This window comes from Artibeus jamaicensis, unplaced genomic scaffold (genome assembly GCF_021234435.1).
Source record: "Artibeus jamaicensis isolate MK-2021 breed Jamaican fruit bat unplaced genomic scaffold, CSHL_Jam_final scaffold_916, whole genome shotgun sequence".
Lineage (NCBI taxonomy): Eukaryota > Metazoa > Chordata > Mammalia > Chiroptera > Phyllostomidae > Artibeus > Artibeus jamaicensis.
The window spans coordinates 5228046-5249005 of record NW_026522059.1 but is presented as its reverse complement, the minus strand read 5'-3'; the positions used below and the strand labels follow the sequence as shown (position 1 = coordinate 5249005).

Below are 20960 nucleotides of genomic sequence, written 5' to 3'. Positions count from 1 at the left end.
GGGCTTGCAGGGCCTGTGGGAGTGTGCTCTCTGACTTTGCTGTCCACAGTGAACACCAAGTCCCATGAGTCTTAGCACAGAACTGAGGGCCCACATGAACAATTGTGAATGCAGGTGAGGCCATTTGCTGCCTGTTCCTGGCAGCAGGACCCAGGGAGGAAGTATTCATACATCCAGGGTGGGAGGGCAGGGGGACAAGGGCAGCTCTGTGGTCAAGCATTGCCCCAGAGATTTGGGTTTCCTGGAGGGGGTGGGCCCCGCAGCCCGGGTACCCTCTGCTCTTGGCAGAAACCAGGGCTGCCCTTTCTCTCTGCAGCTGGGTGAGGCCTGAACTCAGGGCAGGGTCATTGGTCTGTTTACAAAGTCCAATGTGGCTTCTAAAAATACAATGGAAACCTCACAGTTTTTCTCTTCTGCTGCCAAGCAAATGCACTTAGACCCTGTAGCAATTCTAGATATGGGAACATAACCTGGAAAGGAAGTGACAAGCTTTTCTAATTGGGTCTGTCTGTGCCCTTCACAGAAGCTGCCACACGTAGGTAGAGTTTCTGTGCAATCCATTCTTCACCATCATTCATGTGCTAGCAAAGTATTTGCTAAGCACAGAGTTGGCTACAGGCCCTAGGCTAGCGTTTTGCAGAAAGCCCCTTATTTTGTTCCCAAACAGCCCTGCAAGGCAGCGCCTGCTGTGACACCACACTCAGCGTTGCAGACATTTTGCAGCCAGTGAAGGTGGAGGGAAGCCTGCTTTCTAGCAGCTGCCGCTTAATATGGTGTAAATATGCCCACCGTGGCCAGTTTTAGGCCAATTTGATGTCCCAGAAGGCAGAGTTGGAAAGCAGCAGAAAGTTTAGTGATCACTTGCTAATGTGAATTAGCTGAGCGAACTGCTCAAGGTTGCACAGTGAGATGACACCGTAGGGGGGTCCCTAGGGCAATGTCGGTCCTCCCAGGGATGGGGGCATTGACGGTTTTAGTGCTGCAAGGGCCTAGGGAAGCTGAGAGCCCTCACAGAGCGCAGCTACTCCTATGCAATGAGAAGGTCCCACTCACAGGATGAGTGGCACCTGTCACGTAACTCTGATGGTGGGTGAGAAGGAGCAAGTGACCAATAGCAGCAGAACTAGGCGACCCATTCTCTGCTGAGGTGAGCTGCTTGGTATTTTCCAGCTAACTGTTCTCGGGGTGTTGCAGTGTGATCTCCTCTCCAGCGTTTCATCTGCATTGCCTAAATGTGCCTCTGCAAACCAAGCTTACTTTGAATTGCAAGATAAGTTCCCAAACGCACAGTTACCAAGGCGTGAACATGTCAGTGCCCTTGACAGAGGCCAGGTCGTTCTCTGCAAACTGCACCGGTGCTCAGGGTCTTTGCTCTGAGGGCTGCTGTCTTCCGGGAAAGACGGACATTTGAATAAACCAGCAGTGTGCCAGGGCCCAGCCGCTTGGCTGGGGGCAGTGGCACCCAGCGGACGGTTGGTAGGAGGCCTGAGAGTTGCCTGAGGAGCTCACAGAGCACTGACGACAGACGCCGTAGTCAGTGGTCCTCAAAGCGCGTCCTGGGACCAGCAGAGTCAGCATGCCCCGGGAACTTGTTAGAAATGCCAGGTCTCAGGCCCCAACCCGTTGGCACCTGGTGTGCAGGGAAGGCGCCGCTTTGTTGCTTTAAGCCTCTGAGGTGTTGTGATTACCACTTGGGTTTACCTGAGCCCACCCCGACGGATCCAGGGCTGGTGCTGGGAGTCGGGCGTGATCTCGGCCCTCCAAGCCCAATTTCGCTTTCACCAAATTGCTCCTCAGAGCTCAGGGACCCCGAGGGTAAGGAAGAGCTAACGGGCCTCCTTTTTGTCCTTTGCAGTTGCTCCATATGATGCTCCCAGTTTTTGCCCTTCTGTGGTTCTGCCTTCCCCCGCAGAGAAAGGTGAGTCCTAGTCGTGTTCCTGTCTTTGACGACAGAGCCCAGTCCTCTTTCTCCTCTTATTCCTTCCTTTTGGCCAGTAGTTTACAGCTCGTGGGACCCTCTCACACATTGATTCCGGCCCCTATCTGTCACACGCACATGCACACGCCGGGCAGGTACCAGCCCACGTCACAGGTGAGGAACCAGACTCACAGCAATGCCACGACTGGGCCAAACAGTGCAGCTGACGGAAGCAGAGTGGGTCCTGAGCCCCATCCTCCCAGTTTGCGTTCTAAGGATCGTTTCCCCCTGTCAGGGCATGTCTAGACCTGCACAGTCCCGGGGCAGCGTCAACAGCGGTGGCACTCGTGGTCAGAAGGGAAAGAATCTGCTCTTCACTAGTACAGGAGAGTTCAGACTGCTGGCTGTCGGCACACTGGGGGGCACTGTGACGTCTAAGGCAGGGCACGGGCCCTGAGCCTGGGAGCACAGCCCAGCCCGAGGCTGCTGGCCCCGGTCTGGTCACGAGGCAGCAGGAGGTTCGGGGAGGTGGCCGCTCTGGATGGGGTAGGTGGGGGTGGGCAGGCTGGGGTGGGCCTCACCGCACGTCCCTTCACTGCCTTCCCATAGTCAGGAAATGAGAGGCTCCAAGAGCCCAAGCAACACTAATTCCTGCCCCGTGACATGATGTCTGAGGGACTCTAGACATCTGTCATTACCATCCTGGCTGAAGTGACAGAATATAGCTTCTGTGGGAGGCAGTCATTTATGGTCAAGGCTGTGGCTGAAAGTTTGAATGTCCTCAGTCCACGTGCTCAGTTCTCTCTTTCCTCCTCTCAGTGAACACGCCAACTTGGGAGATCACGTGTGCGTGTGTTTTCTGCACACGCCATCCAGAATGTCTGTGCCTGAGCACCTCAGGGCTCTGCCTAAGGCTTTCAGGCTACACGGCCTGTGCGGGGTTAGGTCCCTGGGTCCCGGTCTGTGAGTGGGCCACCCTATTGCCGCGTGGCGATGGCAGAGGTGGGGCGTGGAGAGAGAGGAGGGAACTCAGAGCCAAACACGTGACACTTGTCCAGGCCAGACAAGCCCACGGTCGAGTTTGAGTTTTATCAAGATGGTATGCAAACATTTGAAATCATCACATAGTCCCCAAAGGTTGATGGTTTTTTTTTAGTCAACTCGTTCCCTGTCGCACCTCCCCCTCCCTCCAGGCTACCACCTTCGACTCCTTCAGCTGTTTTTTCTCATTCTGGCCTCCATGCTTCTAGCTAATACATGACCCTTGCTGTTCCTTGACTTGTCAGTTTTGGAAGTGACGATTGAGTTCCTGCCTCGCTCGATGACGGCTCAGGGCTGTCTTTTGTCAGCTTTTTCTAATCTTCCTCCTTCACTCTCCCAACCTAGGAGTACTGAGTCCTGGGGCTGAGACAGTGCACTGAACTGTGATGAGCAGGTCCATTTGGGTCACTGGGGAGCCCCGCAGGGTAATGGCGAGCGCCTGCTCTTACCAACCACAAAAATGGGGTCTGAGCTGAGCCGCCCCGCTGCAGCCCCAGGCTTCACCCATGCCTTGCAGGGGGCCTCCTGCCTCTGGGCTGCCTAGGCCGCCCCTGGAGGACACGGGTCATGTCCTCACCCTGCTCAGTGGGCACCCGGTGTGTGAGTTATCCCACGATGCTGGGCCCCTCAGCACACCTTACTCTCCTTTTCTTCATCTCCATGTTTGTAAAATCCCCCAGCTGTTGTTCGCTCATTTCCGCTGTCCTCTTCTGTTATCTTTGTGGGTTTAGACTTCCTAGTTATTACTCCATTTTGTAGGGGTGTGTGGGGGGAGAGAAGAGAGATGTGCCATGTTTAATTAAAAGCAGTAATTTCCTATTAAAAAAACCTCTTCAACCTTTCGCGAAAACTTTATGTTGCCCTCAGCACTGTGGGAAACATTCACTCCTGATGCAAACCTCAAGACTGTCCTCATTTAACAAGTATTACTTAGAGAAAGTTGAAACAATGCAGAGATGTAGAAGGAAAAACCACAGAGTTAGGAGGAAGCCACTCCAGTCAGGCAGGCTTTTCTTTGTTTTTACCTAATATTGCATTTTTGTACATTTCCAAACTGTACCCAGGGCGGGGCAAAAGTAGGTTCACAGCTGTTCGTGTGGAACATGATACAGTCGTTAACACATAACAATGCATCAACAAGCTGCGGTCTGCGTGCTCCAGCTGTAAACCTCCTTGTGCCCACTGGGTGTGTCTCTCTCAGTCACGCGTGCCCGTGTATCCTCAGCCATTCATTCATCTGTTCCTCCGGTCATGGTGCTCCCAGTCTGGCGATGAAGGAGCAGGTGAGGACGGTGCAGGGTGGTCAGCGACAGTTGTCACATTATCCCACCAGGTAGACACGCTGCAGTTCGCAGACTCATTCGTCTGTTTTCGGACGTTTGATTGTTTAGGATTCTTCACCGTTAGGAAAATACCACATTGAACACCTCGGTGCATACGCTTCTGCGCATGTCCAGCTTACTTCCTGAGGGCACGTTCTCCAAAGCGAGAGGATTGTCTTTGAGAACTTTCTATTTTAAGAGTCTAGATTTATGTCGCTAAAATTAGTCTCAAATAGTTGCTTTTTCCTACCCTGGTAATCCTTAAGTACTATCACTGAAAATGCTATTGATTAAAATCACAGGTAAAGAGGACTTTGACAGCTAAATGTCAGCAGCATATACTGTTAGACACATAAATCAACCAACATGTGAGTATTTGGAGAGATTTTATGTGCCTTCACCCTGTTCTTTTCGCTAAATGTTTGTGTGGCTGAGATGTGAATTACCTACAAAAAAAAACAAAGGTGGAGCACAGCCCACCCCCCTTCACACACACACAGACACCACGCATCTGAGTAGATGTTTCCAAGGCACAACGAGCTGTCACAGTATTTTTAAATGAGCCTTTGACAAGTGTGATTTGCAAGCAGGGGAGACATCGGAGCCAACGTTCCATCTGTGCTTCGAGTTCCCGAACTGGAATTCAGAGTCGGAGCACGTGCCTTTGATGGAAACGGGAGGGAGGGTGCAGCTCTGTCTCCAGGACATGGGCATGTCCGTGGGATTCTGACATGGGTTACGCACATGCATGTGCGTGTGTGTGTGTGTGTGTTCGCTCTGCGTGCGTACACTGCTCATTTTCATGCAGTTTCTATTCAGGGATAAAAGGGAATATGTATTAAATACCAAACATTTCACAAATCATTTAATGCTCAAAAGAAAGTTTGGTGGTGGCAAGGTCTGTGTTTCAAGTACAGAGACTGAGGCTCTGCGAAGTTCAGTGACCCAGCTGGGATTTGAACCCACGTGTTTCTGGCCCCTCTGAGTTAGATAAGACTGTTCGGTTTGAACTGCTGGATAGAGTGAGAGAAGTGGACATTTGAGTCCCCGCCCTTGTCTGGAGACCTAATCTCTTGGCCTTGAGTCTTGGAGGAGTGTGTGAATAGGCCGCCCCTTCAGAGTCTGGTGTGAGAGGGGGTGCTGATGCTCTGATTGGTCGATGGGGGTGGTGTGAAGAGGAGGGGGACTTCTGAGCTCTCACAGGCCTGGGTACAACCATGTGCTCAAAACCATCCCAAGCACTTCATTGGTGTTGCCCCAGGGAACTTCCTTGGCCTTGGCAAGACCTGTTGGGGTGGGCGGGGGAGCCAGGAAGTGGCAGCAGCTCCAGGGCCGGTCAGTATGGAAAGAAGGCATTAGAGCAAAACAAATCATTTTCAATTCCACTGAGTTTGGGGCAGTGAATATGCGCATGCCAGGCACTTTCGGATAATGGCTTGGGGACTCTCACTCATTTCCAGGGGAGATGCTTTGCTGGGGGCTGGAGGTCTTGGGAGTCCACGTTCTAGTCCGGAGAAAGGCACGGGATGGTAGAACTTAGGGAGCTGGACCACTTCCACCACAGCGAACCCACCTTCAGGCTGTACCAGGAGGGGAAGACTCCCTCAAATTTGCCACCGCCAGGCGGGACTGCATAATGGGCACATCGTGCCTGAGCTAGGACATTAAGGTGAGCGTGCATTTGTCAGGTGGCCAGGAGGGGACAGGGAGGCGTCCTGGGCAGAAGGCGGCGTGAACAGAATCCCAGGGACACGCATCAGCACAGCACACCTACGCAGGGAATACGCGTACGAGTTCAGGATTGCAGGGCAGGAGGGGGCGGGCCGGGTGGGAGGCCCAGCGGCAGACTGCGTTGGGTACTGCACGTCCTCTAAGGGCTTGAGGTGAGGACACAATGAGCTTTAAAGCTGCTCCAATGCTCTTCATTCGGGCTTTGAAGGGGATGATGCCCGAGGGGATGGACAAGGTAGATTTTGAGAAAATGAGGTCAGTTGTGTCATCTGGGTTAGAGAATATCAGATTATTCTTTGGGGAGAAAATTGTCCATTTTCTCTTTTAAACAAGCCAAATGGTAAAGATGTTTTTTTTTTTCTTAAGAGAAAAATGTCCACTGCTGTTTGAAAGACCCCCAGCACTGATCTGGACAGGGTGCCCCAGATTAGCTCGGGCTGCAGCCTCAAGCACCGGAGCCTGCCTGCAGGCCAACTGCACACCCGAAGGTGGATCTTCCTCGGTTCTATTCCCAGAACACTTCGCATTTTACTTCTCACGCACTATTTCAGGAGCGCATTGCTCATAGGTGCCGCTAAAGCAAATTGAGCAATTGGGTTGCGAGCCAGAGGAAAACACAGGATGCGAGTATTTAGAAATTTGTTGTGTTAAGTTTATCTTGCCTATGGAACCTTAAAAGACCCTTTAGCTCTGGACATGCTCCAGCCCTTGACCTTGACTAAGTGCCTTTGGAGGAGTGGGTGCAGCACAGGTTGCTGCCAGCAGAGAGAGCCGTGAGTGAGGCTGTAGCAGAGAGGGTGTGCCAGGGTGCCAAGGAAGATGCCATTAAATAAAGTCCGGCCTGTTTAGCTGTCCAGCGTCACCCCTAACCTTGTCCTGGAGCCCGAATTCGGAGGTGGCTGCAATAATGGTCTTTGGGGCCACGATGGTAGTCCATTCTCTTTGTCTGCTCTGCCCCCATCCTTTACTTTCAGCTGTGCTCGTAGGCTGATGGAATTCAATTGATCTTTCCAGCAAATGTTTTCCATTAAGCTGGAGACAGAGTCGTGTGATCCTAAGAAGTGCCAGGGCTGGCAGGGAGCGTGCACACCGTCTAACTGAGGGAAGCGGGGGACCTCCTGGGGCAGCCATGGGCTTGGAAGGCAGTCTGCCCAGCTTCCAAGCCAGCTCCATCCCTGAGCCACTGAGTGCCCTGGGGCCAGATTCCCAGCCTGGTAATATGCCTCCACTTGCTTCTGGGGAATGAGGATGATGGTAAAACACCGGAACTGTCAGTCTGGTAGGCCTGTGTCGGGAAATAAATAAAACACAGTGCTCAGTGCAGATGGGGTAATGGGTGAGTGCTTAAGAAAAGCCAGCACTAAGTTCAAGTCCAAACCCATGCTTTTCCAGAGAAGGTGCCTTTGCCAAGTCACAGGTAATGGCATAGCCACAAAACTGCATATTTGAAACATTCCTGTGTCCTGAGGGCCTTGCCAGTCAGTGCTCTCAGTGTGCTCCAAATTTGAAGGGGGGAGGGATGTGAAGGGGCATTGCAGCACTCGTCCCAGGGACGTTGTACTTCAGTGGTCTCATCGGGGGACCTCAGGGGGTGGAGTGGGTGGTACCAGAACTGTACAGGCTGTCCCCTGCACCCCTCCCGTCGTGGCCGCTGGACTGCCCCAAAGCTAGTTGTTACTCCTCTGTCCACAGCTGCGAGGTTCAGGTGAGTGGGCACTGACTCCGAAATTGTCTGATGTTTGTGTGAAAGTTCAGTTTCATTTCCAAATGTGTGCATAGCTATGTGAACACACACACACACACACACTCACTCACTTGAGGGAGCTCACGGGGTGCCCCACTGGTACTTCAGCTGTCTGGGGACAAGCCTCCATCCCAGGGGCCAGTGAGGCAGGGCTGGCAGTACACACCGCTCCTGCCTTTTCTCAGGAGCGCTGAGGGGGCCATCTAGGTGGCAGCAGCAACATTTGGTGTGTAGCAAACTCCACTCCCAGGCCAGGGGTGCGGCCTGGAGGCCTGTCTGCCACGCTGCCTGGGCGGCCGAGTGTGGTGTGAGCACAGCATTGCATGTGGCGGCTTCCCTGGACCTCGTCCCTGCTTCTCGGAGACCCAGGGGCAGAGAAGGAGAGGGACACAGCTGGCACACTGGGATCACAGCGGTGGCAGATCCAAGGAGGACAGGAAATGGGAGGAACCTGGCCCCAGCGTGGAATTCTTCGCTCTCCCCACAGATGCAGGAGGCAGCCTCCGGCCAGCTGCGGAGGCGCTGGTTCTGGGAAGGAGTTACGGTCGCTCCGCCACAGCTGTCGTTCCCCCATTCATTCAGTGAGTGCTCAGTGTGCGCTGACTCCGTGCCAGGCACACGGGGCTGTGGCAGCGTGCAGAGCAGGCAGAAAGCCCAGCCCCGCGGAGCTTCGTCCTAACGTCTCTCTCCAGGGTTTGCTCCTCCACTGCGCCTCTTGCTCCTCTGCTCTGATGTCCCCTCCTCAAAGGGACCTCCACCCACCCTATCACACTCTCTACTTCTTCACCAGCGTCATTGTCTCCACACAGTTTATTGCTACAAAATGTTCTTCCTTGATTACTTCTCATGTGTTTGCCCCTCCTGTGAAAGGCAAGCTGCACAGGGCAGGGACTTTTTCTGTCTGGCTCACTGCTGTGGTTTAGTTCCTGGAAGCGTGACTGGTACCAGTCAGTACCAAGGAAATACTGAATGAATGAATTTCTCTCACTTGCTTGTCTGTTAGACTCTACATTCCCCAGGGCACAAGTTTTACGATTCACAGTTTAATCTTAACACTTAGCAAAATGTCTAATATGCAGTAGGTGCTCAGTATTATATTTATATTGTTTTTAAAAAACACGTATATTTACTTTACTCTAGGTTAGTGTTTAAAGCTAATAGTCTTTCAGTAGTCTAATGTTTCGTTAACATTTGTTGGAAGAAGGAATCTGTAAAGGAATGAAATGACTGCCGACGGTGGAGTTCCGGAAACCACACGGGCTGTGGGAGGCCCTAGGTGTGTAACCGTGACCAGTTTCCAGGATCTTTCTGAGTCTCAGTTGCCTCACCTGTAATGTGGAGGTGACGATGTCGTCTTCAAAGATGTTGTTCATTAAGCTTGAAAAAGATGTCACGTGTAAAAATCGCTACCCACAATGCCCGGTGGTGGTCGGCCGTGTTGGAGTAGCTCGGTCAGGTCGAGCCCTGCCAGGGCTCAGGGCTCCCTGTGCCAGGCGGCCTTTCCGAGGCGGCACACCGCCTGTGTGAGAGCAGGTAGTGTGCCCGGAGGCAGTGCACTGACGTTCGCCGCGTGGCTGCGTCTCACACCCTTGTTAGGTCCCAGGGGACGGCGAGAACGCAGGACTTCCCTCAATAACCCCCTCCCCAGACAGCGTGGTTTTATACCTGGTTGGTCCATCAGGGGTGTACTCACATTTAAGGGAGAAAAAGTCCAGAACAAAATATGCCAATGTAGGGTCTACCTTTTCTTTTTTTAACAGGACATTTCCCCCGAAAGTGTTCATATTTTAACAGGGAGGCAAACCAGAAAGAGTTCATTTCTAAGAGTGAAAATTCAAACCGTTTGACAAGCATGTGGGGGGTATATTTTAGATAGGTTGCCCTTCCTAGGGCCTTTCAAATCATTCTATGTACCGACTAGGAATCAAACCATCCCTGAGTGCAGTCCACCAACATCAGTGGGTTTCCTTTATTTTTATGGCTTATGGTAATTTTAACAGTTGATTAAAAATGGTAATCCTGTGTTACAAATGGCTAGTGCCGCTCAGAGTTGCTTTTTAATGACCCTTTGGACAGTCCCCATTTGTTGGTCTCTGCTGAATTCCCTGACCTCCTTGGTCAGGGAAAGCAACCTGGTTTATCAAGGAAACAGTCACCTTCCCTGCTGTAAGAGGTGGGAGGGGCCCAGCTCGGGAAAGACCAAGGAAAGGCTTCAGTGTGGATGGAGCACATGGCGCCCTGGGAGGGCCAGTGGAGGGGAGGTGAGGGGGCCCGGGCTCAGATGGAGGAAGGACAAGGCATTGGTTTTTCTGCTGTGATGGCAACTGAGGTGATGAGCCCCCCACTTCTGGAGGGTTCAAGCGTGTTGGAGATTTCCTCACTGTGAGGGGGTGGCTTAAATGGCCTCTGTGTTCCCCTCTATACTTCCTATTTTATATCTCCAATGATTGGCTCAGTTATGCTCGAAGGTGGTTTTGTCCTTCTGTTTTTCTCTGCTAACTCAGCTGTAGCAAACAGAAGGTGCGTGGCAGATACTTGCAGAAGCGGTGAGGCAGAGACCGGCCCTGGGCGAATCTGGGTTTCAGTTCCAGTTCTAGTTCTACTCCAGGCCATGTCATTGGACCCAGGGCAAGTCACTTCACTGCTTTGAGCCCGAGTGTCCTTGAGGTGGGCTTCATAACATCACCTACATCCGCAAGTTGCTGTGAGATTTGGCTGACGTCTTGCAGGGAAAGCGCTTAGGCTGATACCTAACACACAGCATGTTGATGAATCACAGCAACTGCAGAGGCAGAGAGCAGGGGTGCACTCTCGGGGGTCTGACCCAGCTCTGTGACCTTGGGGGGCTATCTGCAGCCCACTGGGAGGTCAGGAGGGCCTCTGTGGAATGTTCTTGTTCAGTGTTTCTAGGGGGGACTCTGTGATTGGAGTTACTTCTCTGAGCTCTTGTTGGTTCTCTGTGTGTACTTGCACCCCTGAATTTCTGCAGCTTTGCTCAGGTACCCAGGATCACACACAACCACCCCAAGAAAGAGGAGATCAGGCATTCTCAGGAGACCCACCTGTCATACCGTCTCCCAGATGGCCTTCGTTTGCAGGGGGATTTGAGTGGTGTCCACTCGATGCAAGTCGAACTTCCTAGAGAGAAATCCGGTTTAATCCACGCCTTTGAATGTCCACCAGGACTTTTGCTCATGATGAGCCTAGTAATTTGTCTTGAGGACAGAGAGGGACTGACCATAGCCCCAGGTCCACTTCTGCGGGTACAGTTTTTGGGAACTTAGACATTTCTCTAGAAGCGTCTTTGAGGTTAGCAGTGTAACAGATGCTTACTCACTAGACCACAAGCTCATAACCTCAACAGATCCTGGACCATTTCAGATGCCTTTGGAAACTTCTGCTTGTGATGTATATGCCACTAAAGGGGAACAATTGAGGGGACTGCCATTGAGTCACGAGGAGAAATAGGCAGTTGTGGCGGAGTGGGGATCGGGAAGTGGCGCTCCGGTCAAGCCCTGGGTTTGCCAGCTGAGAGTCGTGACTTGGGCCATGTCACACACCAGCTCCGAGCTGCAGGTCAGCCCCCTGCAAACTAGTAATAACAATATGATTAATGCACAAACTGATGTGGTTATTAAATATCACAGTGTGCATGAGGGTGTTTCATAAGCTGGAATGTGCCACAGTTGCCCATTGGTTTGCTAATTGGTTTATTCAGTAATTATTACTGAAGTCTGGTGGTATGGGAATAATTCTAGTGTTAATCTTTGTTGAGATAAAAAAATTAGTATTTCATTTCTCTTTTATTAATTAACTTATTAGCATATTTTTCAGACTCTAAGACGCTCTTTTTCCCTAAATTTGGGAGGAATAATGGTTGTTAATATTGTTGTTGAGTTCTGGTTACATTTACACTGGTGAAATATTATGTTATTAAATATTTTACCACATTTTTTTGCTTCAAAATTTTTTTTTCTATTTCCCTCCTCTAAAACCTAGGTGCGTCTTATGGTCCAAAATATGATAATTAATTCATTTAATACATACCATTGAGCTGGGCTGTTCATGCAAAATAGTGATATTATTCCTATTTAACACATAAAACACTTAATAAATGTTAGCTACAACTATATTACCAATCTTATTAACATTTTTTTATATGCTGTTATGAGAGGTCTTGGAGAATTAACAAACACTGAGGCGAATTCTTTGATCTCAAGGAGCTTATATTTCATCAGAGAGATAAAAATACAAGTAAGTTGCAATGCAGCGTATTAGTGGAACAACAGACATATTGATAAGATGCTTTGAGCTGAAGAAAACCTTGGGGGGTGGAGGAAGGAGGGTTCGATGGATCTCTGTAGGCAGTGACGTCTGAGTTGGGTTTTGAAGGGTGACATGAGTTCACTGTGTGAGTAAACTGACTTGACTTTGTAAGTGGATGCCAACAGAAAGGGAACAGTGAGCAAAGTCAGACCACCAGATGCCAGTGTGGGGCGGTGGGAGGTGGGCTGACGACAGTGAGGCTGGAGAAGCAGGCAAGGGAGGCAGCCGTCACACTGTGAGGGACCCGGGAGGCCATGTCTGTTGGGAATTCGGATAAGATGTGCCTGTCCCAGGAGCCTTCTGACGGTAATGGTAGAATGAGAAATTTGGACTTGCAGGAATACTTACTCCGGCTTTCCTCCTGTGATGCCCTGTCTGATGGACAGTCAGTCTATTTGAATACCAGTCAGGGACAGTGTTTGACGTTTCAGGTTGGGCAGTCCTGTGGGGAGTGGTTTCCTTGGGCCAATTCCCAAGATACAGGACCTAAGGAGGGAACCAGGTGAAGAGTGTTGGTGAGGATGGAGGTAAGAGGGAGTGTTCAGCTCTCCACATGTTGAGTTGGGGGACATTTGCTTAGAGGTGTCTCGTAAGCACTGAATATTTCCGCATGAATCTTGGGCAAATGGTCCGGCTGCAGATATGTTTAATAATTGTTAGCACGTCAGGAGTATTCGAAGTCACGGGGATCGTGAGATCATGCATGGGGGTATGTCAGATGTAGATAGTGAAGGTCAAGGACAGATCTCTGAGAAACAACAGTATTTACGGGAAGAACAGAAGCCAGAAGAATAGCTAGAAAGATGGGCATGTGTAGTCATGGAAACCAGGGTAGGGAGCTGTGGTCAGTAATTTCAAGGAAGACGGGAACCACAAACATTCCTGATGCGGTCGTACACACTGCTTTGCAGATGGAGTGGAGTGATGAGGGGAGCACCCAGATGCAAATGCCGCGTTGGAGAACGTGGAAACTACAGACTTTCCCCAAGAATCTTAGCTCTGAGGGAAAAACACAGGATTGACATTTTAAAAAAATTGTGGCCTGTCAGTTGGTGACCTTCCATTTGTAGGTCATGGGCCACCCATGACACTGTATTGAAAACACTATGCTCCCGTGTACATACCAAATTTGTGCCTATATTTTCAGGGAAATAGGCCTCCTGAGACCCAGATCCCATGTTAAAAATTCGTGTGTTAGAGTAAGATGCTACTTTGGTGATGGAGAAATGTGAGTGTGTTTTAAAGCAGAGTGACATGTCTGTGCCCAGGAACAGAGTGCAGCTATGGGAGGGGCAGGGGAGGGGAGCAACCGATAGACGGGTGCCCCTGAGGGTGAGGAAGAACACACTCGGGAGCACAGATAGGGGGTTGGCTCCTAACAGCGGCCCTTCCGGTTTAGGAGAAACAGAGTGGACGATGGGCTGGACTGCAGAGTGGGGAGGGCACAGGGAGTGGAAGCAGATGCTGCTGACGTCCCTCTTTTCCCCCAGAGGCGCAGGCTGAGAGCGCAGGGTGCAATGACGTTTGCGCCTGCAAGAGGGTGGCAGCGTTGGGAGTTGTGTTGCGGAGTGGAAGAGAGAGAGATGGTGGAGCCGTCAGGCGGTGTGGGGAGTTTGGGTGAGGCTGAGGATCCAGGCTGTGAAAGCACCATCTGTCGGTCTGTAGGCATGTCTGTAGTCGGGCTCAGCGGCCAAGACAAGCTGCAGAGAAAGCAGGCCTGTTGGATTAATCCAACTGGGACGGAAGGGAGCGGAGGCGCTGATACAGGGAAGCTGGAATGGTGGGCCAGTGGGAGGCCTTGTTTATGAGAAGTCAGTCTCAGTGGGTCACCCGGAGGCGCTGAGAGAGCAGAAATCACAGTGAAATTGAAAAGCTGGGTTTTGTGGGATAAACGTGTGAAAAGGCCACAAAGCAAAGAGGATCGCGAGATGGGACAAAAGCGGAGCTTAGAGAAACCAAGACCGAAAGGGTGATGGGGTCAGGGCTGTGGTGGATTCGGGGTGTGGTCTTGGGGGTGCTTGGCTGCAGGGGGTGGAAGTAAAAATCTCAGGGATTGAAGAGGTCAGGAAACTGAGGCCAGAGTGTGGACTAGGCCATCTCCTATCCCCAGAGATGGTCATGTCACCCAAGATTTTAGTAGGAATGGGGATAGAGATGAAGATTATGAGCTGGCTGGCAAAGAACTTGAAGAATGAGGGAGAATGACCAGGTACCCACAGGTGAGGAGAACTAGGATTAGAAGGTTCCACAGCCAGACGGCTGTCACCTACAATGAGGGCGGGGGACACTGCGGACCGTGGTCATGGGAAGGACCCTTGTTTCTGGGACAAAGGAGTGGGGAAAGGATGAGACAAGTTCAGGGCTTAGCTGTGACGGCGGCGGGGTGATTTCACAGAGGCAGGAGCAGAGGAGACAGGACAGGAGCGACAGAGGCCACGTGGATGAGAGGCCACAGGCTGGACTCACATTCTTCTTTTGGGCTAGTGGACAGCTCCCGGCTGCCAGCTTTTCATTCTGCCAAACCAGACTAATTTTAAAACCCAGAACAAACTGAGCATCGCCATTTTGTAGAAGGACTTGAACATGCCAAGTTAGGAAGGACAACTGTCAACATATAAAATGACAGTATTCCACCTTCCAGATGGCATCTTCCAGGCTCCTCCTCATTCTTGGAAGAGGCTCACACGCTCCCTGTTGGGTTGCCTGTGGGGGTTTTGGCTCCCGTCCCCTGGGGGGCTAACAACCGCCCCTTTCTCAGCTTCTGCCTCTCGACCAGGGGTCCACACACCACAGCCTGCAGCCTGCTTTTGACCCCTGAGCTGAGGATGGGCCTCAGACACTTTTAAAGCGTTGTAGGAAAATGTAGACTAATCTGGGATGGAGCGGAAACGTGGCTGGAGGAGCCTAAAATAGTTACTGTCTGGCTTTCAAAGGAGAAATCTCGCAGATGCGTGTCCCAGCCTGAAGATGTGCTGTCTTCTCTGTCCTTCCTCCCAAGTGCCTGAGTCATCCGAGTGGGTCTTTTTGGCTTTTCTGGCCACAGGACCAGAGCTGTGCCCCACTGTGTGACAGTCTTGACCAGCAAGTGGAAGGGGAAGCAGCAGTCCTATCAGCACAATTGATGTTCGCACTTGGGTTGGAAACACCCTGTTGGACAAGCGATGGTGTAAATGCCCTCGGGCATTCAGCTGCCCGGCAGAGAGGAGGAGCTCTGGCTTTGGAGGCTGACACACAGGGGCCAGGTTTTTCTAAATATTATTGGTCACCTCTTCTGCCCCAAGAAGTTTGTAGGCATTGTTCTGTTCAGCCCTCACCCTGTGTCTGGAGTGCTGGCTTCTCCACACCATGTGCACACCGAGAGTGACAGCGCCTGCACGGGGACAGCCAGGCGGGGCGGCAGCCCCAGCTCCTCCAGGCCCTCTTGCAGGAAGGCTAGACAGTCACTGGCAAACTGTGCCCCTTAACGTACAGGAAGACCTGTCCTGTGACCCAGGGGACATGACTATTCTAGTTTACAGATTAAAACAGAATAGCCATTGAGACCTAGAACGTAACTTACCCAAAGTCAGAGCTGATGGGGCTGGGGTTAGGCTGGACCTGGTGCCCCCAAAGTGGTCCCTCCTGACCATGTGCAATGCCACCTCATCCAGCAGGGTGACCAGAGCAGCCATGGACCTGGCCGTGTGTGGAGGGATTAAACAACACATGTTGCCCATTGCAGTGTGTCTGGAAAATAGGAACTGCTTAGTAACAACTAGGCACTGTAATGTAAACTAGGCCACACGATCAGAATTATTGCTAGGATTAGCATTTTCGTGCCAGGGTGCAGCCGTGGGGCACTGCAGGCTCTCTGGGTGTCAGGGAAGGGATGTTCATTCCTACTATGTAGTTGCTGGCTGCGTTCGTCTGCCCGGGCCGCCATGGCAACGCACCATGCACAAGGGGCTCAAACAACAGAAACTTATCCTCTCACTTATCCTTAGCCTCCCAGAGGCTTCAGGTCCATGGTCATGGTGTTGGCAGGGCTGGCTCCTTCTTTGGGCTGCAAGGGAAGGATCTATTCTGGCACTCTCTCCACTGTGTGTGGATGACTGTCTTCAAACCGTGTCTTTCCTGTGTCATATCATCTTTCCTGTGTGCATGACTCTACCCAAATGTCCCCTTTTTATGAGAACAACAGTCATTCTGGGTGAAGGGCCATTCTAATGACCTCTTTTAACTGAATCACCTCTGTCATGGCCTGGACTCTGAACATGATCACATTCCGAGGTATGGGGGTGGGGTTAGGACTTCAGGGTCTTGGGGAGACACAGTCCAATCCGCGGTATCATCACCGTCATTCCACGGCTGAGCCCTGGAAAGGCAAAGTTACGATGAAAGCAGGCTCCCCGGGGAGTGGGAAAGTGGGAATTTGGAGGCTGAACAGAAGTGCACACACGTCCAGGTATTTTTCTCATGTTGTAAACGTGGAGAGGCGCAGCGGGGCTGGGGCCTCTTCTCTGGAGAAACGCTAAATCAGCAGGCAGGTCTAGCCCTCGCTCATCATCTTTCAAATGAACACATGACAACAAGTGTCTTTTTTTCTTCTTCTTCCTTTTGTTATCAAAGGAACATCTGGTTTTTATTTGAGTGCTGGCAGGGTAAAAATAGCCCAGCGTGACGTGGTTCGCACTTGAAAGACGTGTGTGATGAGCAGTCAGGATGTCTGAGGGTGGGCCCTGCCCCGCAGTGGCCGCGGTGCGGGAGCCTCCCCCAGTGAGCTCGGGGGGCCTTCAGCTCTGGGCGCTTCGGCGCATCAGTGAGTCTGCTCCTTTCTGCTTAGGCTCGAGATCAGGGCAGTGTGCAGGGGGCCCAAGACGCTCTTCCTTCCTGAAGGGCATCGAGACTTTGCTATCTCACCGCAGCCAGCCAGCAGGGGTGTGGAAGTCGCTCTGCTGTTGCCTCAGGCTTTTCCCGAGTTCAGCTCCCAGGGGGGCTGTGCCTGGTTCTGCCTGCACCGAGAACAGGAAGAATCCTGTGTCCTTGGAAGCCTTGCAGCTCACACTCCTTGTCACCTTGAGTCTTGGTGATCGTTAGGAAAACCCCACTTTCACTTATTTTTTTCATTAAGAAAATGGGTCTGGAATTATCTGAGTGTTGGAAAGAAGGTTGGCATTTGCTACTGGTTTGACATTTCTGCACTTTGATCTGATTCAGAAACATTGAAAAGCACGTCCTCCCCATTTCTCAAGTGAGAGAATGAGGGCCAGAGCAGGGACTTACCGCTGGTTACCCAGACAGCAAGCGACAGACTTGTCCCTACTCTGTTCACACATGCCTGCAGTTATGTGGTTTCCTAGGGTTTTTTTAAAGCTATTTTTAATGGTTGCAATTACTCTTAAGTAAGCCTTGAAACCCAAATCAAACATTTCTCCTTTAACTGATGTCTGGAAAGGAAGGCAGGAAGGGAGGGAGGGAGGGCGAAAGAAAAAAATGAAATTAACATAGTTTTCCATATATTGGTGGAAATTTCCAGATGTGTGCTCATCTAGTGACTTAAAGAAAGAAACACAGTCTGTATTAATAGGGAGTGCAACGCTTTCTGGAAGGGAACAAAGAACCTCCATACCCCCCGAGGCCTGCCTGTGCTGAGGCTGTAGCCCTTACCGCCCAGAGCCCGGGAGGGGCCCGGCCGTCCCCCACATGCTGCCCGCTTCTCCGCCGCCCCCAGCCCTGCCCTCCCCTCCGCCCCGCCCACTCGCAGCTGCTCTGTGGGGCCAAAGCCATGGGGCGGCCCCGGTACAAGTGCCGACTCTGCCCCCACGGTCTTGGCCTTCCGCGGGCTCTTCTCTGCAGCGTGGGGCTGCCGTTGTTCATCTCGGCGGGGCACTGTGAGGTGGGATCAGATCGTCCGGAACGATCAAGCACTGGTGCCTACTCACTAGGTGGTAGCACCCTTGCCAGTGTGTCCTGTCATCGAGGGAAGGGGCTGTGTGGCACTCTCTGTGCCCCTCAGGGTCAGCATCACCTCTCTGCTAATGAGCCCGCAAGGCTTTTTACCTCTAAGGGCATGTTCTCCAAGGTGTGTTTCATACTTAGGTTGTTGCCAAGATTCCTTAGCACCACCATGCAGGGCCTGGGGCAGGGCCTGGGGCAGGGCCTGGGGCAGGGCCTGGGGCAGGGGCCGAGAGGGTGTGCTCTGGCTGCTGGGAAGGAGGAGTCCTAGGCTGCTGGGTACAGAGTGGATTCTGATCCCAGTTTCTGCCCTGTGACCACGGGGACTATTCTGTCACCTTTCCGCCCATGCTCCTGCTGGGAGGACAGTTGCTGTGAGTCAACAGTTCAACTTTTGTAGAACGGTGGTATCTGACTGTATGGCATGCTTGGGGTGCACCACAAGTGGGAGGGGTGGTGGAGCTGGAGACTCTGAGGACTCAGCCTGTTACCCTGAGGGTGCTGAGCAGTGATTGGGGTGAGCAGATTGGAAGGTGGCCCCAAATGAAGTATGGCAATGACGTGAGAGCAGGTAAGGCTGGTGACAGGGATGCACGGCTGGGTCTCAGGAACCGGAGTGCCTGTAACTTCAGTGACATGGGTGAGGCCAGAATCTCAACAGAGAAGAAAGGACAGCTCCCGGGGAGAGAGACGGCAATGAGGATGACAGGATTTCTGGGTGGGACAGCGGGGTGCATGCTGAACGCATCCCCCGAGGAGGAAGCATTGCGGTGTGGGGGTGAAGAACAGGATGGGGTTGCGGGCAGGGACGGGTCCATGTGGGTGGACGCTCGCAGAAACTTGAGGGACCATTTACAAACGTTGCTGTTTCCAGCAGCAGGTCTCCTGCGGGGACGGAGACGCAGTGGCCAGGCAGGCGTGCATGCTCTTGGTGCTGCGGTGCTAATGGCTGAGGAGCCACAGGGCCAGAGGGTGGAGGGTGAGGTGCTGATAGGCAGGAAGCAGGTGCCCTGAGACCAGGCTGGAGGGGAGGGTGTGGCAAGGGACACAGCAATCTGGCAGAAATCAGGAAGAGAGCTATGGTATTGCAGCCATGGTTGGGGCTCCTGTACCCCTTAGAGGACGCCCCCTGGTACGTAAGTCAGGCTCAGACCTCCACAGTTTTGAAAAGACAGTGACTCGGAAGCAGCTTGGCCCAGAGGCTAGGAAAGCGCCTGTGTTTCCTAAGGCCCCCCGCCCCCTGTAGTACTAACTCACCAATTCCTGATCTCCATTCGAGGAGAGAGCATCTCGTACTGTCCTCATTTTATAGACGAGGAAACTGAGGCTCAGAGAAGAGGACTGTTTTGTCCAAAGTCACCGTGCTGTTAAGGGGAGGAGCTGGGACAGAACTCAAGTAGCCCAGCTGCTCCATCAGAGTCCATCCTATTAACGATGCTCAGAGCCACCACTAGTTACAGGGTCTGATGGCGTGTCATTGCTAAATCTGGGATCCAGCTGGAGCCCGTCTTCAAAGTAGCCACAGAGAAAAGAGGCTAAATTGCAACTCAGTGTCCTGTTAGAAAAGAAATACACATCCAGAAACAGCTTTCCTTTAGGTCCATAATAACCATTTAAAAATATTTATAATGAAAAAACCTTATTTCATTCATAATGACATCAAAAATTAAACAGAGTTTTAAATCTTTTCTGAAACCCATTTTTCTAATTCATGTCCCCAAGGAGCATTCTTGAAACTTGACAAAATGGTCTAAATTTCATCTGATGACTATATAGCCAAAAGTAACCAAGAAACATTTCTAGAAGAAAAACAGTATGGGAAGACTTTTACCACTGGATGATAAACTGTATCACAGAGTGACTGGAGCTTCAGCAGTGTGTGCGTAGAACCAGGATTAACAAAATGAGTGAAAAAGCAGCTGCCTAGCAGAAGTCGCTTGCTTAGCGGTACTTCATGTATGCTAAATATGGCATTTCCAATTCAAGAGGAGATTTTAAAAAAAATTAAGTGATGCTACCATTGCAATTTATAAAATATATTTTAAACACAAGAAAAAATTAAAGCGAATCAACAAACCACAGGTGTTGCTCTAGAGCAGATGCATTCCTCGGGTGCGCCCGAAAGCTCACTGCCTGATTCTCGGGAGAGATCTTACGTTGTAGTAAACCCTGGCTTTTGAACTTGAAGGATGTGAACTCACGGGAGCCTGGCATGCCCCCATATCAACAAAGGCCTTTGAGAGTGTTACTGGGTCTGTTTCCCGGTCTATAACACGCACAGAGTTGCGGTGCCGCAGCCTGGGTTACAGTGAAGATTCGAGGCAGTAGCGTTGCCGGGTTCTTGGCAAACTCACAAAATGCTCCGCCGATGCCTTGCTTTCATGCTTCCCATGCCTTGGCATGTTTGTGAGATGTGTGAACCCCAGATGTTGGATTCTGCGTGACAGCCATCTCTCATCCTGGGGGCCCCTGCTGGTGGGAGGATGGGGACAGGTGGCGGGCGTGGCAGACACTCAGCTCCAGGCCCCAGGATGGCGACGGCTGAGCTGGCTCTCAACGTTGCGGATGAAACTCATCCTTCAATTACAGCGCTTTCCCCAAGACGTCTGTCAAAGTGATAGTGCGGTGGGGCTTCCATTTTAAGGCCTTAATTGGCAGGTTGGGTCCTGAGGCCCCGTCATAACTCTTCTCTGAAACTGGTGCGCTTGTCATCTAAAAATGTGCCGCTCGGTTCGGTCATGTTGCAAAAACGCCAGGTGTGCTGACCGTGAGGACAGCAGCACGCGGAAAACACTTAAGAAGATGAAAGTGTAGAGTCTGTGGCAGGGAAAAGGGTCCCAAGTCCAGAAAGGTGGAGTTCCTGGTGCTGAAGTTGGTCCCTGGCTCCAGGACCAGTATGGGGTCTGCCTCCTTCTTGACGAGTCCAGGTGGAGTCTGGTGGTAT

At 51.7% G+C, this 20960-nt stretch overlaps 1 protein-coding gene across 1 annotated transcript in view; it reads left to right on the top strand.

Annotated features, from left to right (window-relative positions):
- The window catches only part of TG (thyroglobulin), a 200039-nt gene that overhangs the window by 74615 nt on the left and 104464 nt on the right, over positions 1–20960 (top strand). The window contains exon 35 of the mRNA XM_037166661.2: positions 1856–1918. Coding sequence (XP_037022556.2) covers positions 1856–1918 — 63 coding nt within the window. The remainder of the gene's footprint in view (positions 1–1855; positions 1919–20960) is intronic.